Consider the following 18818-nt stretch of genomic DNA (forward strand, 5'->3'; position numbering starts at 1 on the left):
AGTATTGTTCAAGGGGAGGGGAATGGAGAGGGGATGAGGGGCGGGAGAGGGAGAGGGAATGAGGAGGGAGTATTGTTCGAGGGGAGGGGAATGGAGAGGGGATGAGGGGCGGGTGAGGGAGAGGGGAGGGAGAGGGAATGAGGAGGGAGTATTGTTCAAGGGGAGGGGAATGGAGAGGGGATGAGGGGCGGGTGAGGGAGAGGGGAGGGAGAGGGAATGAGGAGGGAGTATTGTTCAAGGGGAGGGGAATGGAGAGGGGATGAGGGGCGGGAGAGGGAATGAGGAGGGAGTATTGTTCGAGGGGAGGGGAATGGAGAGGGGATGAGGGGCAGGTGAGGGAGAGGGAAGGGAGAGGGAATGAGGAGGGAGTATTGTTTGAGGGGAGGGTGTTTCTGGAGTGGGAAGGTGCTCAGGTGATGTGGACGGTGTCAGGCAGTCCCCGGTGTGTTACACACCAGACCTGGGAACCACTCACCCCAGAACACCAGAGCGGCAGGGGCTATGGGATCTGTGGGGCGGAGGGGGGGAGGGCTGCAAAGTACGTTTGCTCTGGGAGGGGGTCTCCGGGGAGCCTCTCAGGCATGGCTGTGTGTAACTGTGTGTGTGTATGTGTGTGTGTGTGTGTGGTGTACAGTATAGCTGTGTGTGTTGTGCATTATCTGTGTGTCTGTGCCTTGTGTTTATCTGTGGTGATCACGCCCATGTGTGCCTGCTGATTTCAGTATTTCATTTCCTGGCATGTGAGTGTTGATGTCAACCGGAGATGGTGCACGCTAGCCTGGAGGAAGAGGGAGAGAGAGAGGAGTGCATATATACCCCGGGAACATGTGAGAGGATTGTCAGAGGAACTGCCAGAAAGAGAGAGAGGGGGGATCACAGAGTTGTGGACAGATTTGGAGACGTCCGACAGTGAGCAGCGTGTGAAGAGAGAAGGAGCGAGAGCACTGCAAATCAAGACACATTTGGGCATTTCAACACGTGGGTGGAAGGTATTGCATTGCTTTGCTGGGTTAAGGCCAAGCCCCATTATCCGCACTGTTGATCCTGAGGATTAACCCTGATCCCGATCTCCGGCTTAGAGAGAGATTGACCTCCGGGTTAGAGAGAGGTCGGGACCGCGGGGAGTGGGTGGGAAGGAACTAGGCAGGATTTCTGTCGGTAATTCCTGGGGGGAGGGAAAGAGAGAGAGAGAGAGAAGGGCAGACAGATTGATGGAAAAAGGGAGGGGAGGGTGGCTGCTTCAGAAATTGTGTGTTGGGGGAGAGAGAGAGATATCTCTCTCCTGCTCTTGCTCCCCATCACTGTCGGTAATTCCTGGGTGAGAGGGAGAGGGAAAAAGAGAGAGGGAGTGAGATAGAGGCAGAGAGGTAGGAGGAGGTAGGAGAGATGGATGGAGAATGAAAGAGTCTGGGTTGCGTCCCAAAGAATCAGGGGTACAGAGAGAGAGAGAGAGAGTTAGTCAGTGTTCCTGCCCCCATTACTGTCCAGTGAACACTGGGTGAGAGAGAGAAGAAAGGGGAATTAGTTGCTGCCCCTATCACTGCCCGGTGATCGCTAAGGGAGGGAGGGAAAAAATGAGGAATTAGTGTTCCTGCCCCCATCGCTGTGCAGTGACCTCTGGGTGAGAGAGAGAGGTTCTTGCCCCGAGGTGCTGACAGGAGTTCAGACGAGGCCGTTCTGAGGGTCAGTGTAAACGGACAGGACTTCGCTCCCTGGTTAATGACTGACAGCCCCAGTGACCGGGCTGAAGGTGCCCATGCCAGGGTGATCAGTCCCAGCAGCACAGGACGGGTACGGTGAGGTGGGGCTGGTGGAGGGGGGGTCCGGGACCTCCCTCTCCCTCTCCCTCTCCCTCTCCGGCCTCCTGCACCCACCCCTCCCCTCCCCTCCCCTCCCATGCCCATCCCCCAACCTTCACTTCCCCTCACCCCTCCCCCACATCTCCCTCACCCCTCCCCTTCACCCTCCCCTCCTCTTTCTCTCCCTCCCACCTCTATCTACCCCACTTCCCCCTCCCCCACACCTCCCTCACCCCCCTTTCTCTCCCTCCCACCTCTATCTACCCCACTTCCCCCTCCCCTTCCCCTCTCCCTCTCCCTCTCCCCCCCACCTCTATGTACCCCACTTCCCCCTCCCCTTCCCCTCTCCCCCTCTCTTTCTCCCCTTCCCCCTCTCGCCCCTCCTGCTCCCCCTTCCCCCTCTCCCTGCCCTCTCTCTCCCCCACTTCCCCCCTCCCCTTCCCATCCCCCTCTCCCCCTCCACCTCACCATCCACCTTGTCTCCTCCCTCTCCTTCTGCCCCTCCTCCTCCCATTTCCACCCCACCCCCTTTCTCCCTGACATGACTCTGAACTAGATCAGGCCCAACCTACTCGGGTTCCCTCTCCGGAGCAGACCCCATCTGCGTCCTTCTCCACGTCCCCCGTCCCCCTTTCGCCCCCTGCGGCGGCCTGTCACTGTCTTCCCTCCTCCCCATCCCTCTGCTGTGCCCTGTCTCCCTCCCTCTGCTGTGGCCTGTGCGCTCCTTTCCCCCCACCCCTGGTCCCTCTCCTGTGCCCTGTCTCCCTCCCTCTGCTGTGCCCTGTGCGCTCCTTTCCCCCCACCCCCGGTCCCTCTCCTGTGCCCTGTCTCCCTCCCTCTGCTGTGGCCTGTGCGCTCCTTTCCCCCCACCCCCGGTCCCTCTGCTGTGCCCTGTCTCCCTCCCTCTGCTGTGCCCTGTGCGCTCCTTTCCCCCCACCCCCGGTCCCTCTCCTGTGCCCTGTCTCCCTCCTTCTGCTGTGCCCTGTGCGCTCCTTTCCCCCCACCCCTGGTCCCTCTCCTGTGCCCTGTCTCCCTCCCTCTGCTGTGCCCTGTGCGCTCCTTTCCCCCCACCCCTGGTCCCTCTCCTGTGCCCTGTCTCCCTCCCTCTGCTGTGCCCTGTGCGCTCCTTTCCCCCCACCCCCGGTCCCTCTCCTGTGCCCTGTCTCCCTCCTTCTGCTGTGGCCTGTGCGCTCCTTTCCCCCCACCCCCGGTCCCTCTGCTGTGCCCTGTCTCCTTTCCCCCCGCCCCGAGGCCTGTCTCCCCTCCCTCCTTCCGCCGGCCGTGGTCAGGGCAGGAGCTGAGCAGACTGACTGAGCTGTCTTTGTCCGTGCCCCAGCTGGCTGATGGCCCATGTTTTTCTTTGCCATTAGCTCTCAGTGTCAATCGCATTAACCGTGGAGCGTCTTCTCACCCGCTGCCCGTGAGTGATGCGGCACTTCCTGTCTCTGTCAGCGGCTCTGCTCTCGGCCCTCTCCCCTGGGCTCCTTCCGTCTCTGTTTCAGACGGTGATGGAGGCGGACTGTGCTTGGGTCTTTGTGTGAGAGAGACAGAGAGAGAAAGAGAAAATCTGTGCATGTCAGAGCCTGTGTGTGTGTGTGTGTGTGAGAGAGAGAGAGAGAGAGAGAGAGTCTATGTGTGTGAATGTGAGAGAGAGTCTGTATGTGTGAGGGAGAGAGAGAGAAAGAGAGAGCCTGGGGGGGGTGGGGTGGGGAGAGAGAGAGAGCCTGTGAGAGGGGAGAAAGAGAGAGTCAGTGTGAGAGAGAGAGAGAGTGTGTCAGTGTGTGTGAGAGAGAGAGAGAGAGCGCGCGCGCCTGGGGGGGGGGTGGGGAGAGAGAGAGTGTGTCAGTGTGTGTGAGAGAGAGAGAGAGCCTGTGAGAGGGGAGAAAGAGAGAGTCAGTGTATGTGTGAGAGAGAGAGAGAGAGAGAGTCAGTGTGTGTGAGAGAGAGAGGGAGTCTGTGTGAGAGAGAGAGAGTGTGAGAGAGGGGGTGTCTGTGTCTGTGGGAGAGTGTTTGTGAGAGACAGATTGATTGTGATGGAGAGTGTGTCTGAGTCTTGGGTATGTGTGGTGAGAGACTGCGTGTGTAAGGGAGAACAAGTGAGAGTTTGCTGTGTGTGTGTGTGAGTGAGGGAGAGTTTGCTGTGTGTGTGAGTGAGGTAGAGTTTGCTGTGTGTGTGTGAGTGAGGGAGAGTTTGCTGTGTGTGTGTGAGTGAGGGAGAGTTTGCTGTGTGTGAGTGAGGGAGAGTTTGCTCTGTGTGTGTGTGAGTGAGGGAGAGTTTGCTGTGTGTGAGTGAGGGAGAGTTTGCTCTGTGTGTGTGTGAGTGAGGGAGAGTTTGCTGTGTGTGAGTGAGGGAGAGCTTGCTGTGTGTGTGTGTGAGTGAGGGAGAGTTTGCTCTGTGTGTGTGTGAGTGAGGGAGAGTTTGCTGTGTGTGAGTGAGGGAGAGCTTGCTGTGTGTGTGTGAGTGAGGGAGAGTTTGCTCTGTGTGTGTGTGAGTGAGGGAGAGTTTGCTGTGTGTGAGTGAGGGAGAGCTTGCTGTGTGTGTGTGTGAGTGAGGGAGAGTTTGCTCTGTGTGTGTGTGAGTGAGGGAGAGTTTGCTGTGTGTGAGTGAGGGAGAGTTTGCTGTGTGTGTGTGTGAGTCAGGGAGAGTTTGCTGTGTGTGTGTGAGGGAGAGCTTGCTGTGTGTGTGTGTGAGTGAGGGAGAGTTTGCTCTGTGTGTGTGTGAGTGAGGGAGAGTTTGCTGTGTGTGTGTGATGCAAATATGTGTATGCATGTGGCTGAGAGAGATTACTGGCATGGGTTGTGAGATATGTTAGTTTAGCGGCAACGGTACAACGCAATACAGTACATGATATTCTAGGAAAAAGTAAATAAGTCCACTGCAGTAAATATATTAAAATAGTTAAATTAAAAATAGTGCAAAAACAGAACTAATATTTAAAAAGGGGATCATGTCTGTGAGTGAGAGAGACTTTGTATGAGAGAATGTGAGAGTGTCTTTGTGACTGTGTGTGTGTGGGCTGGTGGTCTGTATGTAAAACAGAACAGGGTGGTCTTTATGATCAGTGAGCCATCGGCGGAGGTCAGAGTCCCGAGAGTTACCGTCCAGGCAGGGTGAAGCGGTTGGGCAGGGAAGGCAAACTCCGGGCCTGAACTCCCATCCCTCTGCCCTCTGTCACCCCGAGGCCCTGGGGAGAGGGGGCATAAACACCCGCGGAGAGGTCTGCCGTCCCCTGACAGAGCGAGGATGGCGTGTGCATGGCAACGGACCCCGGGGGTGGGTGGGGAGAGAGTCTGACCGACAGGGAGGGAATGGTCAGATGGATCCCGGGGACCGTGTTCCCCGGGGTTTGGGGGGACAGGAGGGGATAATCTGGTAGGTTCTGTTTCGGGCGGGGGGGGGTGGCTTGTTAATCTGCCTCCTCCCTCCCTCATCCCTCTCTCCGAGCAGGAACTGAGGTCCCCGAGGCAGGGGTCCGGGAGGGGAGGGGGAGCAGTGGGTGAGTGGAAGGGTAAGGGCAGAGGATTAAGACAGGGGTAAGATGGAGGTGGAGAAGGGGAAGAGTTTCGGGGAGAGGGGCAATATGGCAGAGGAAGGGGGAGTAGCTGAGATGAGAGGGGGAGGGGTCTGAGGGGGTAGGGGGTTACAGAGAGAGGGGGGAGGGTCGTATAGGGTGAGAGGAGGGAGGGAGTTTCGCAGAAAGAGAAGTGGGGAAGGTGGTATGAGGGGAAAAGTGGGGACGGGAGAGAGGAGGTGGTTGCTAGGGCAAAAGAAAATGGAGGGGAGAGGAGAGGGGGCAGATCGAAGGGGAGGATGGTGCAGGCAGAGGGAGGTGGGGAGAATGGTAGAGAGTGGAGGAGAGGGGGAGAGAGAATGTGGAGGGAGGTGGTGTGGTCTTTAGCTCCTGCAGCTGGCGGTGGGGTGTTGGGGACAGGGTCGGAGGGGGACGAGTGGGGGAACCCAGCTTTGGGAAGCCGAGGGGGTGAGGGACCGCATTTCCCGGCTTTGGGACGTGCGCGGATAATCCCCTGCGCTTTGCATATCAGCTGAGATGGGGAGGGTGTGTGGGGGGGGCACTGGTTCTCTCCTGTGGAGGGTGGGGGGAGTTACAAACCAGAAAATTGGTGCACAAACGCAGAGGAAGGGGAAAGGGATTGATGAGTGGGGACTCCCGCCACCCAGGGTGCGCTGTCTTCTCGCCACGGCCACCGGCCTGCTCTTGTCGACGTATGGTTTGTCATACACTCGATGGTGTTTCTTTCTCTCTCCTGTCAGTGCCTGCAGGAGCCTGGATCTGCAGCTAGCACGTGAATCTGGTTTATTGCCCTCGATGAACGTTGTGATCTTTTTATTGTCGGACACGGGTCTTGGGCAAGCTTTAAATCCACGCAGTTTGCGGATCGGACTCTGCAGTTTCGCGTTACGACGTTTCTGGGCACGCCTCTTTTTTCCCGGTGGGGGGGTGGCGACATCTTGTGCGATTTTTTTTCTTTGGTCGGGGCGAGGTGGCCTGCAGATAGCGACGGAGCCGGATTGAGCCGAACCGAGTAGGCCGGGACTCTGTCGTCGCCGTGGTGACTCGGCGCTGTTTCGAGGGCTGTGTTTGTCGCCCGAGGGCCTTCTTGCCGTTTACCCAGTTTGTCCTTTTGATATTTCGCCAGGCCCCCTCCCCTCCCCGGCTCACGATGTTGTGCCGACCTACCCTGAGATCGATCTAACCCTCCTTCCCACACAGCCCTCTAGTTTTCTCTCATCCATGACTCTGAAATGTCCCGAATGTATCTGGGAGCACCTACCACCCTGTGTTTTTAACAAAAAAAGGCCCTACCTCTGACGGTCCCGTTATACATCCCTCCGATCAGCTTACAATTATGACCCCCACCCCCGTCTTAGCTACTGCTGCTCCGGGAGAAAGTCTCTGGCTGTCCACCTCACCTTTGCCTCTCAGCATCTTGTACGCCTCTGCTGCATCGTGGCAAGAGTCGGGTGCAATCTATGAAAATTACTGCTGCAGTAAGAATCACCATCATTACGTGCCGTGCCATATGACGTCGTCGGAGGAGGACGTGATCATTACGCCGGCGATCGTGGTCTTCCAACCGTGATTGCCCTCGGCAAGTTTTTTTCCGCAGAAGTGGTTCTGCCATCGCCCTCTTCCTGGGCAGCGTCTCGACAGGACGGGTGACTCCCCCAGCCGTTGTCGATACTCTTCAGAGATCGTCTGCCTGGAGTCAGCGGTCGCGTAACTTGTGCTCTGCACCGGCTGCTCGTACGACCGTCCACCACCTGATCCCAGGGTTTCACGTGACCCCTATCGGGGGGGCTAAGCAGGTGCTACACCTTGCCCGAGGGTGACCTGCAGGCCAGCGGAGGGAAGGAGCACATTACACCTCCTTTTAGTGGAGATAAATTTCCACCCCGCCACCCAAAAATACAGGAATATATTTATTAAAAGTAGACAGATAATGCAGAAAGATGGCAGAAGAGTGATATCGTGTTCACGGGCCGTTCAGAAATCTGATGACGTACTTTGATAACAGATTTACTTTGAAGTTTATTCTCTCTCTCTCTCTCTCTCTCTCTCTCCATCCCTCTCTCCATCCCTCCCTCTCCCTCCCTCTCTCCCCTCTCCCCCTCTCCCTCTCCCCCCTCTCCCTCTCCCCCTCCCTCCCCCTCCCCCTCCCTGTCCCCTCTCCCCCCTCTCTCTCTCTCTTCCCCCTCTCCCCCTCCCTCTCCCCTGTCTCCCTTCCCCCCTCCCCTCTCTCTCTCTTTCCCCCTCTCCCCCTCCCCCTCACCCTCTCCCCCTCCCCTCCCCCTCTCTCTCTCTCCCCCTCCCTCCCTCTCTCTCTCTCTCTCTCTCTCTTCCTCCTCTCCCCCTCGCTCTCCCCTGTCTCCCTCCCCCCTCTCCCCCCTCTCTCTCTCTTTCCCCCTCTCCCCCTCTCCCCTCTCCCCTCTCTCTCTCTCTTTCCCCTCTCCCCTCCATCTCCCCTGTCTCCCTCCCCCCTCTCCCCCTCTCTCTCTTTCCCCCTCTCCCCCTCTCCCCCCTCCCTCTCTCTCTCTCTCTCTTTCCCCCTCTCCCCCTCTCCCCCCTCCCTCTCTCTCTCTCTCTCTTTCCCCCTCTCCCCTCCCTCTCCCCTGTCTCCCTCCCCCCTCTCCCCCTCTCTCTCTCTTTCCCCCTCTCCCCCTCTCCCCCCTCCCTCTCTCTCTCTCTCTCTCTTTCCCCCTCTCCCCCTCCCTCTCCCCTGTCTCCCTCCCAGGCTCCAGGGTGAAAGCCTCCCAAGATGGTGAAAAGGATTGCAAGCGGGCGGGCGAAACAGTACCTCACCTTTGGTAGCGGCCTGCTGGAGTGCATCGGCTTTGCCGGCACCGTCTTCGGCTGGGCCTCCCTTGTCTTCGTGCTGAAAAGGGAGGGCTACTTCGCGGACCTCTGCGTCCCCGCCAACCACACCACTGTCGGCGGTGGGGTGGGCAGCAACTCAACGGGTAAGTCACCTCCTCCCCCCCCCCCGTACAGCACCCGGGGCGAGTGGGTGAGACCACACTCGGAGGGCAGCGGAGTGGGTTTTGGTACATCAGGAGGACGCCTCTGGGGAGAGGGCAGAGGGAGATTTACAGGCCGGGACGTGAGGGACTGAGTTATGGCGGGAGGTTGGGACTTTATTCCTTGGAAGGTTGGGGTGACCTGATAGACCGCCGGACACTGGGGAGAAACAGGCCATTCGGCCCATCGAATCTGCTCCGCCACTCCATCATGGCTGATTTATTAACCCTCTCAGACCCTTTCACTCCGTAACCTTTGACGCCCTGACTAATCAAGAACCGATCAACCTCCTCTTTAAATACCGATCGATTGATCGGCGAACGGCGCGCAGTAGCCTCCTCCGGCCCTTCCAGCCGCGCCGGGCAGCCGAACCCCGAGTTGATCTAGGCCTAATCACGGGACAGTGTACAATGATCATCTAACCTACCGGCCGGTACGTCTTTGGACTGAGGGAGGAAACCGGAGCACCCGGAGGAAACCCACGCAGTCACGGGGAGAGAGCGTACAAACTCCTGACAGACAGGAACTGCACCGGGTCGCGGGTACTGTCACTACACGACCCTGCCGCCCTCTCCGACCACGGGACTTCCACAGCCGTCCGTGGCAATGAATTTTTCACCGATTCACGCCCCCGCCCCTTCCACGGGGGATCCCCTCACGACAGGAGACATCCTCTCCTCTCCACCCGTCCAGACACCCTTCTCCAGGCCTTTCCGTGTTCCGTCTGGGTTAGCCTCCGACCTGACGGCATGACTACCGATTTCTCCTTCCGGTGAACAAATTTCCCCTCCTCCGTCCCCCACTCTGACCTCAAGCCTCTTCCCGCCGGCCTACGGGCTCCCCCCAGGTCCCCTTCCTGTTTCCGTTTCTTCCCCTTGTCCGCTCTCCTCTCCTATTGGATTCCTCCTTCTCCAGCCCTCGACCTTTCCCACCCACCGGGCGTCACCTATCACCCTCCTGCTCCCCTCCTACCCCTCCCTTCAGCCTCCTGACTCCAGTTTCTATCCCCCTCCCTTCCCAGTCCCCAGGAAGGGTCTCGGCCCGAAACCTCGGCTGTGTGTTTATTTCCTGAGCTGCTGCCTGGCCTGCTGAGTTCCTCCAGCATTGTGTGTGTGTGTGTGTGTGTGTGTGTGTGTGTGTGTGTGTCTGTGTGTGTGTGTCTGTGTGTGTGTCTGTGTGTGTGTGTGTGTCTGTGTCTGTGTGTGTCTGTGTGTGTTTGTGTGTCTGTGTGTGTGTGTGTGTGTGTGTGTCTGTGTGTGTGTGTCTGTGTCTGTGTGTGTGTCTGTGTGTGTGTCTGTGTGTGTGTGTGTGTCTGTGTCTGTGTGTGTTTGTGTGTCTGTGTGTGTGTGTGTGTGTGTGTGTCTGTGTGACTGTGTGTCTGTCTGTGTGTGTGTCTGTGTGTCTGTCTGTCTGTGCATGTGTGTGTGTGTCTGTGTGTGTGTGTGTGTCTGTGTGTGTGTGTGTCTCTGTGTGTGTCTGTCTGTGTGTGTGTCTGTCTGTCTCTGTGTGTGTCTGAGTGTGTGTGTGTCTGTGTGTGTGTGTGTGTCTCTGTGTGTGTGTCTGTGTGTGTGTGTCTGTGTGTGTGTGTGTGTGTCTGTGTGACTGTGTGTCTGTCTGTCTGTCTCTGTGTGTGTGTCTGTGTGTGTCTGAGTGTGTGTGTGTGTCTGTGTGTGTGTGTCTGTGTGTGTGTGTGTGTCTGTATGTGTGTCTGTGTCTGTGTGTGTGTCTGTGTGTGTGTCTGTGTGTGTGTCTGTCTCTGTGTGTGTGTCTGTGTGTGTGTGTGTGTGTCTCTGTGTGTGTGTCTGTGTGTGTGTGTGTGTGTGTGTCTGTGTGACTGTGTGTGTGTCTGTGTGTGTCTGAGTGTGTGTGTGTGTCTGTGTGTGTGTGTCTGTCTGTCTCTGTGTGTGTGTCTGTGTGTGTGTGTGTGTCTGTCTCTGTGTGTGTGTCTGTGTGTGTCTGAGTGTGTGTGTGTCTGTGTGTGTGTCTGTCTGTCTCTGTGTGTGTGTCCGTGTGTGTGTGTCTGTCTGTCTCTGTGTGTGTGTCTGTGTGTGTCTGACTGTGTGTGTGTGTCTGTGTGTGTGTGTCTGTCTCTGTGTGTGTGTCTGTGTGTGTGTGTGTCTGTGTGTGTGTCTGTGTGTGTCTGAGTGTGTGTGTGTGTCTGTGTGTGTCTGTGTGTGTCTGAGTGTGTGTGTGTGTCTGTGTGTGTGTGTGTGTCTGTGTGTGTGTCTGTGTGTGTCTGAGTGTGTGTGTGTGTCTGTGTGTGTGTGTCTGTCTCTGTGTGTGTCTGTGTGTGTCTGAGTGTGTGTGTGTGTCTGTGTGTGTGTGTCTGTCTGTCTCTGTGTGTGTGTCTGTGTGTCTGTCTGTGTGTGTGTGTCTGTCTGTCTCTGTGTGTGTGTCTGTGTCTGTGTGTCTGTCTGTGTGTGTGTGTCTGTCTGTCTGTGTGTGTGTGTGTCTGTGTGTGTGTGTGTGTGTGTGTGTGTCTGTCTGTCTGTGTGTGTGTGTGTCTGTGTGTGTCTGTGTCTGTCTGTCTCTGTGTGTGTGTCTTGCCTTCCATTTCCAGCACCTGCAGGCTTTCTGGTGTTTCCAGTCGGTTTCAAAGCTCATTGTTCTGAACTGCTGAGAGTTCAGGCCCAGAGGCATCAAAACACTCCTCAAACGCTCACACCTTTATTCCTGGAATAATTCTCATGAACCTCCCCTGAACCATCTCCAATGTCAGCACCTCCTTCCCAAGAGAAAGGGGCCCAAAACTGCTCACAAGGCTGTAAGTGAGGCCTCGCCAGTGCTTTACAAAGTCTCAGCGTTACATCCATGCTTTTATCTTCCAGTCCTCGTGAAATGAATGCAAACATCGTTTCTGCATTCCTCACCACAGACCCAAAACCTTCACCGTGCACCGTGACCTCCGAGTCCCTTTGCAACGGCAGCTTTTTGAACTTGTTATTGTTTGACGAGTCGCCGCCTTTATCCCGAACGAGTCCGTGGTGTCGTCAGCTCTGATTTTGCACCCCTCTCCCCGTCCCCCGTCCCCCGTCCCCCGCCCACCCAGCCCTGTGCTCCTCACGCCGGCCCCCCAGCCCTCCCTCCGTCGGCGTGGGGAATGGGAGGAAGAGGTTTGAGGCTGGGAGAGTGGGATGAGGGAGGGAGAGACAGAGAGAGAGAGCTGAAGGTGAAGCCTCCCCCAGGGACAGGGAAAAGCTGCAGAAATGTTTTTGTTGACAAGGAAGGGAGGATTGTGAACGGACTGGAAAAACCAGGTGCTTGCAGGTTTCCTCGTGTTTGTGCTTTCAGGTGTTAATGTCAACCTGACAAGCCTGCTGTTACAAACTTTATAACCAGATCTCTCTTACCCCTCCTTCCCCCTCCCTCTCCTTCCCCCCCTCTCTCCCCACCCCATCCCCCTCCCCTATCTCTCTCCTCCTATCCCCCCCTCCCTCCCCACTCTCCCCATCCCCGTCTCCCCCTCCCCTCTATCCTCTACCCTCGCTCTGCACCCCCCTCCCTCTCACCCCCTCCCTCTCCCCCTCCCTTTCCCCCTCTCCCCACTCCCTCTCCTCCCTTCTCCCCTCCCCTCCTCTCCCCCTCCCTCTCCCCCTCCCTCTCTCCCTCTCCCCCTCCCTCTCTCCCTCTCCCCCTCCTCCTCCCTCTCCCCCTCCCTCTCCCCCACCTCCCCTCTCCCCACTCCCTCTCCTCCCTTCTCCCCTCCCCTCCTCTCCCCCTCCCTCTCTCCCTCTCCCCTCTCTCCCTCTCCCCCTCTCTCCCTCTCCCCCTCCCCTCTATCCTCTACCCTCGCTCTGCACCCCCCTCCCTCTCACCCCCTCCCTTTCCCCCTCTCCCCACTCCCTCTCCTCCCTTCTCCCCTCCCCTCCCTTCTCCCCTCCCCTCCTCTCCCCCCTCCCTCTCCCCCTCCCTCTCTCCCTCTCCCCCTCTCCTCCTCTCCCCCTCCCCCTCCCTCTCCCCCTCCCTCTCCCCCACCTCCCCTCTCCCCCCTCTCCCTCCCCCCCACCACCTTCCCCGTCTCTCTCTCTCCCCCCATCTGTCACCCCCTCACCCCACCTCTCTCACCCACCTCCCTCTCTCCCCCTCTCCCCCCTCTCCCTCCCCCTCTCTCCCCGTCTCTCCCCCTGACCTCCTCTCTCACCCCACCCCTCTCATCCCCTCTCTCTTTCACCCCTTTCACACATACTCTCTCTCTCTCTCTCTCACCCCCTGCTCATCTCTCTTTCCCTCTCTCCCTCTCCCTCTGCACCTCTCTCAGACCTCCCCCCCATCCCAGAGAATTGTGATCTCCAGGATGAGCGATTTGCTTTGATCTTCACCCTCGCCTCGTTCATGAACAACTTTGTCAGTTTGGCCAACGGGCTGCTGTTTGACCGCTGTGGGACCAGCGTCACCCGGGCCGTCGGCATGTGAGTTTCTGTCGGGCGCGGGGGTGTGGGGGAAGGCTTTGGGAGGATGGGAGGTTGGAGGGAGGGAGTGACAGGAGGGTAGATGGTCGAGGGTGGGTGACCTGGAGGACCCTGGTGGAGAGCGAGAGTGTGGGGTGGTGAGCAGATACTTGTGAAATCTTTCACCTTCAACTTTGTGATTCCCAGAACCTGGGGAAAAGGCCCGCAGGTTAATTCTGACTGTACACCCCCATCTCCTTCGCTTTCCTCCACCCTTTCCTTCGCCCTCCCTCCTTCGCCCTCCCTCTCCTTCCCCCCACTCTCCCCCTCAGCCTCTCCCTCTCTCTCCCCTACCCCATCCCCCTCCCCTATCTCTCTCCTCCTATCCCCCTCCTCCCTCCCCACTCTCCCCCTCCCCTCTCCTCCCCTCTATCCTCTACCCTCGCTCTGCACCCCACCCCCCTCCCCCCCCCCCGGTCTGGGAGTGTGGGTGACGGGGGGGTGTGGGAACGAGAGTGCGTGCATGGAGAGGCTTCCTGCAGTTCGCCGGTCTCCCTGGCGCTGCCGGGCAGCTGCGGGCACAGCGGGCACGTGCCACCCGGCAGGCGGGCAGTGTTGGCACCCGCACCGGTAAACGTTCAGGGAGCCGCGAGGGCCGCGGTGGGGAGGTGAGAAGGAGGCTGACGGAGGGGGGGGAGGTGGGTGGGGTGCGAACACTGAGCAGCCCCTTCGTGAGGTACGGGAGAGAGGAACCCGGCGTAGTCTTCGGCCGCTCTAGCCCGTCGCTGCCACGGTTCGACGTGCTGTGCTTCCGGAGATGCTCCTTCGCACACCGCCCTGGTAACACAAGATTAGCGAAGTTACCGCCACCTTCCTGTCGGCTTGGACCAACCCGGCCCTCCCTCCTCCGACCTCTCTCACTGACCGGGCATTCTCGCCCGCAGAGCTGCCGCCCGCCGGGTCTTTCTCCTGTGTCCTGCACCACGCTCTGTGAACTCCAGAGACTGTTGTGTGCGCGTGAAAATCCCCGGAGTGCAGCAGTCTGAGGTACTCGGGTCACCCCGTCTGGCACCGGCAGTCACTCCACCCACTCTCAGGGTCACTCAGGTCACATTTCTGCCCCCCCCCGTCCTGCTGTGCGGTCTGAACGGCAACTGAACCTCCTGACCGGTGCCGGCATGCTCTGATGCGTTGGGTTGCTGTCGCACGATTGGCTGATTGGACACTTGCATCACCGAATGAAGCGGCCAATGGGCGGACGACTCCGACGGCAGAAGTCCCAGATCCCGGCTAGCCACGCTGAGTAAAGGAGTGGGAGGAGGGGGGAAGCAGGGGGAGGCTTGAATCTGATGTTATTTCTACCTTTGCCCCCCCCAGCTCCCTGTATACCCTGTCGACGCTGATGATCGCGCTCTCCACTGCGGGTAAGTTCAGAATCCCGGACCCAACTGTCTCGGGAAACACCCACTCTCCCACCCACTCACTCGGTGTTGTGTAGGGGAGGGAGGGGGTGATGGAGATGGGGAGGGGTGTAAGGGAGGGAGGGGGTGATGGAGACGGGGAGGGGTGTAGGGGAGGGAGGGGGTGACGGAGACGGTGAGGGGTGGAGGGGAGGGAGGGGGTGACGGAGATGGGGAGGGGTGTAGGGGAGGGAGGGGGTGATGGAGACGGGGAGGGGTGTAGGGGAGGGAGGGGTGATGGAGACGGGGAGGGGTGTAGGGGAGGGAGGGGGTGACGGAGACAGGGAGGGGTGTGGGGGAGGGAGGGGGTGATGGAGATGGGGAGGGGTGTAGGGGAGGGAGGGGGTGACGGAGACGGGGAGGGTGTAGGGGAGGGAGGGGGTGATGGAGACGGGGAGGGTGTGGGGAGGGAGGGGGTGACGGAGATGGGGAGTGTTGTACGGGAGCGAGGGGTGATGGAGATGGGGAGGGGTGTAGGGGAGGGAGGGGTGACGGAGACGGGGAGGGGTGTAGGGGAGGGAGGGGTGATGGAGACGGGGAGGGGTGTAGGGGAGGGAGGGGGTGACGGAGATGGGGAGTGTTGTAGGGGAGCGAGGGGTGATGGAGATGGGGAGGGGTGTAGGGGAGGGAGGGGGTGATGGAGACGGGGAGGGTTGTAGGGGAGGGAGGGGTGATGGAGATGGTGGGGGTGCAGGGGAGGGAGGGGTTGATGGAGACGGGGAGAGGATGATGGAGATGGGGAGGGGTGTAGGGGAGGGAGGGTGTGATGGAGACAAGGAGGGGTGCAGGGGAGGGAGGGGGTGATGGAGACGGGGAGGGGTGTATGGATGGAATAAATATATTTATCCCTCCTCCCCTCCCCCCCCCCACCCCCAGTCACTGCTTATCTTCTGTTCCCTGCTCTCAGCTTCATGGCTGTGGGAGGAATCATCTTCCTGCTGACAAACATGCAGGTAATGTCCAAATGAGAGGGATGGTGAGGAGGGAGGGGTGAGGGAGAAGGGTGGTGAGGAGGGAGGGGTGATGGAGAGGATCGGCGAGGAGGGACGGGTGAGGGAGAGGGATGGCGAGGAGGGAGGGAGAGGGACAGTGAGGAGGGAGGGGTGAGGGAGAGGGGTGGTGAGGAGGGGGCAAGGGAGGGGTGAGGGGGAGGGTCGGCGAGGAGCGAGGGGTGATGGAGAGGGTCGGCGAGGAGGGAGGGGTGAGGGAGAGGGACAGCGAGGAGGGAGGGGGAGGGAAAAGGACAGTGAGGAGTGAGGGAGGGTCAGTGAGGAGGGAGGGGTGATGGAGAGGGTCGGCGAGGAGGGAGGGAGAGGGACAGTGAGGAGGGAGGGGTGAGGGAGAAGGACAGTGAGGAGGGAGGGGTGAGGGAGAGGGACAGTGAGGAGGGAGGGGGAGGGAGAGGGACAGTGAGGAGGGAGGGGTGAGGGAGAGGGGTGGTGAGGAGGGGGCAAGGGAACGGTAAGGGGGAGGGTCGGCGAGAAGCAAGGGGTGATAGAGAGGGTCGGCGAGGAGGGAGGGGTGAGGGTGAGGGGCGGTGAGAAGGGAAGGGGAGGGTCAGTGAGGAAGGGGTGAGGGAGAGGGACAGTGAGGAGGGAGGGGTGAGGGAGAGGGATGGGGATAAGGGAGTGTGAGGGAGAGGGACAGTGAGGAGGGAGGGGTGAGGGAGAGGGGTGGTGAGGAGGGGGCAAGGGAACGGTAAGGGGGAGGGTCGGTGAGGAGCAAGGGGTGATAGAGAGGGTCGGCGAGGAGGGAGGGGTGAGGGAGAGGGATGGGGATGATGGAGGATGAGGGAGAGGGTCAGCGAGGAGGGTGGGAGAGGGACAGCGAGGAGGGAGGGAGAGGGTCAGTGAGGAGGGAGGGGTGAGGGAGAGGGATGGGGATAAGGGAGAGGGATGGCGAGGAGGGAGGGGGAGGGAGAGGGACAGTGAGGAGGGAGGGGTGAGGGAAAGGGACAGTGAGGAGGGAGGGGTGAGGGAGAAGGACAGTGAGGAGGGAGGGGTGAGGGAAAGGGACAGTGAGGGAGAGGGATGGGGATAATGGAGGGTGAGGGAGAGGGATGGGGATAAGGGAGGGTGAGGGAGAGGGATGGCGAGGAGGGAGAGGGACAGTGAGGAGGGAGGGGTAAGGGAGAGGGACAGTGAGGAGGGAGGGGTAGTAGGGAAGGAGGGGGTAGTTTGGTCGTAGTGACTACGAACTCCTCCCTCCCCTCCCAAACCCTGCTCTCCGCAGATCGGAAACCTCTTTGGGGAGAAGCGTTCGACCGTGATCACTCTCTACAACGGAGCCTTCGACTCCTCCTCAGCCGTCTTCCTGCTGGTGAAGGTGAGCACTGTGGCTGCCCCCCACACCTCCACCTCCCCCGCAGAGATCGAGGGTTGGGGGGCTCAGCCCTCCCCTGACACCGCTCGGGTTGGGAGGAGGGCAGCAGCGATTCAGGATTGCGGGGAGGTAGGGAGGTGGTTGGAGAGGAGAAAAGGGAACGTGGCCCGAGATAAGTGGAGGAGCGGGGGACTTAGATTAGATAATCCTCTCCTACCCTCTCCCTCCTTCCCCTGCCCCCCAGTTCCCTCTCTCCTTCCCCTCCCTCCTCGCCAACCCTCTCCCTCCTCTTCCCGTCTATCTGATTCTCTCCACATACATCTCTTCCTTTCCTCTACCTCTCTTTCTTCTCTATCCTTCACCTAACATTCTCACATTCTCGCCATCTCTCTTTCTGTCCCTGTCTCTCTCCCTCCCCCTCCCCCCCTCTCTCCGTCTCCCTCCCTCCCTGATCGATCTCTCCCTCCCTCCCTGACCCCCTCTCTCTCTCCCATCTCCCCAATCTCTCTCTCTCCTTGTTCTCTCCCTCTCTGCCCATTCTCTCTCTCTTTCTCCCCCTCTCCCCGATCTCTTGATGTCTCTCCTCCTCTCCCCGATCACTGTCTTTCCCTGATCTCTCTCCCCCCTCCCCTCTCCCCGATCTCTCTCCCCCTCTCCCCGATCTCTCGATGTCTCTCCTCCTCTCCCCGATCACTGTCTTTCCCTGATCTCTCTCCCCCCTCCCCTCTCCCCGATCTCTCTCCCCCTCTCCCCGATCTCTCGATGTCTCTCCTCCTCTCCCCGATCACTGTCTTTCCCTGATCTCTCTCCCCCTCTCCCCGATCTCTTGATGTCTCTCCTCCTCTCCCCGATCACTGTCTTTCCCTGATCTCTCTCCCCCTCTCCCCTCTCCCCGATCTCTCTCCCCCTCTCCCCGATCTCTCGATGTCTCTCCTCCTCTCCCCGATCACTGTCTTTCCCTGATCTCTCTCCCCCTCCCCTCTCCCCGATCTCTCTCCCCCTCTCCCCGATCTCTTGATGTCTCTCCTCCTCTCCCCGATCACTGTCTTTCCCTGATCTCTCTCCCCCTCTCCCCTCTCCCCGATCTCTCTCCCCCTCTCCCTGATCTCTCGATGTCTCTCCTCCTCTCCCCGATCACCCCAATATCTCTCCTCGATCTCTCTGTCTCTCTGTCTATCTTTCTCTCACCATCCCTCTATTTCTCTGTCTTCCCCACCTCATTTTCTGCCACTACTCCCTTTCTTCCCTATCCTCTCTCTCCCGGTACCCCACACTCTCTCCCTGTAACCCACACTCTCTCCTCGTACCCCACACTCTCTCCCCGTACGCCACACTCTCTCCCCGTACGCCACACTCTCTCTCCGTAACCCACACTCTCTCCTCGTACCCCACACTCTCTCCCTGTAACCCACACTCTCTCCCAGTACCCCACACTCTCTCCTTGTACCCCACACTCTCTCCCCATAACCCACACTCTCACTCCGTAACCCACACTCTCTCCCCGTACCCCACACTCTCTCCCCGTAACCCACACTCTCTCCCCGTACCCCACACTCTCTCCCAGTAACCCACACTCTCCCCCGTAACCCACACTCTCTCCTCATACCCCACATTCTCTCCTCGTACCCCACACTCTCTCCCTGTACCCCACACTCTCTCTCCGTAACCCACACTCTCTCCCGGTACCCCACACTCTCTCCCCGTACCCCACACTCTCTCCCAGTAACCCACACTCTCTCCCAGTAATCCACACTCTCTCCCCGTAACCCACACTCTCTCCCGGTAACCCACACTCTCTCCCCGTACCACACACTCTCTCCTCGTACCCCACACTCTCTCCCCGTAACCCACACTCTCTCCCCGTAACCCACACTCTCTCCCTGTAACCCACACTCTCTCCCGGTAACCCACACTCTCCCCCGTAACCCACACTCTCTCTCCATAACCCACACTCTCTCCTCGTACCCCACACTCTCTCCCCGTAACCCACACTCTCTCCACGTAACCCACACTCTCTCTCCGTAACCCACACTCTCTCCTGGTACCCCACACTCTCTCCCCGTAACCCACACTCTCTCTCCGTACCCCACACTTTCTCCCCGTACCCACACTCCCTCCCCATACCACACACTCTCTCCCAGTACCCCACACTCTCTCCCCGTACCCCACACTCTCACTCCGTAACCCACACTCTCCCCCGGTACCCCACACTCTCTCCCTGTACCCCACACTCTCTCTCCGTAACCCACACTCTCTCCCGGTACCCCACACTCTCTCCCCGTACCCCACACTCTCTCCCAGTAACCCACA

The 18818-nt window shown here is 59.3% G+C and overlaps 1 protein-coding gene across 5 annotated transcripts in view; it reads left to right on the plus strand.

Moving 5' to 3' along the window:
• Positions 1-741: 741 nt before the first annotated feature.
• Positions 742-18818, plus strand: part of LOC134339958 (equilibrative nucleobase transporter 1-like) — a 37752-nt gene continuing 19675 nt past the window's right edge. Inside the window, exons 1-7 of one of the 5 annotated variants that reach the window (XM_063036766.1) lie at positions 1755-1791; positions 3170-3219; positions 8055-8280; positions 12597-12747; positions 14104-14150; positions 15063-15139; positions 16419-16511. In XM_063036766.1, the coding sequence (XP_062892836.1) occupies positions 8079-8280; positions 12597-12747; positions 14104-14150; positions 15063-15139; positions 16419-16511 (570 nt within the window). In that variant the 5' untranslated portion in view covers positions 1755-1791; positions 3170-3219; positions 8055-8078. Of the gene's footprint in view, positions 990-1663; positions 1792-2864; positions 3220-8054; positions 8281-12596; positions 12748-14103; positions 14151-15062; positions 15140-16418; positions 16512-18818 lie in introns of those variants that run through there. The other 4 variants (XM_063036763.1, XM_063036767.1, XM_063036768.1 and 1 more) reach the window with 4 other exon arrangements.

Source organism: Mobula hypostoma, chromosome 31, assembly GCF_963921235.1.
Source record: "Mobula hypostoma chromosome 31, sMobHyp1.1, whole genome shotgun sequence".
NCBI lineage: Eukaryota > Metazoa > Chordata > Chondrichthyes > Myliobatiformes > Myliobatidae > Mobula > Mobula hypostoma.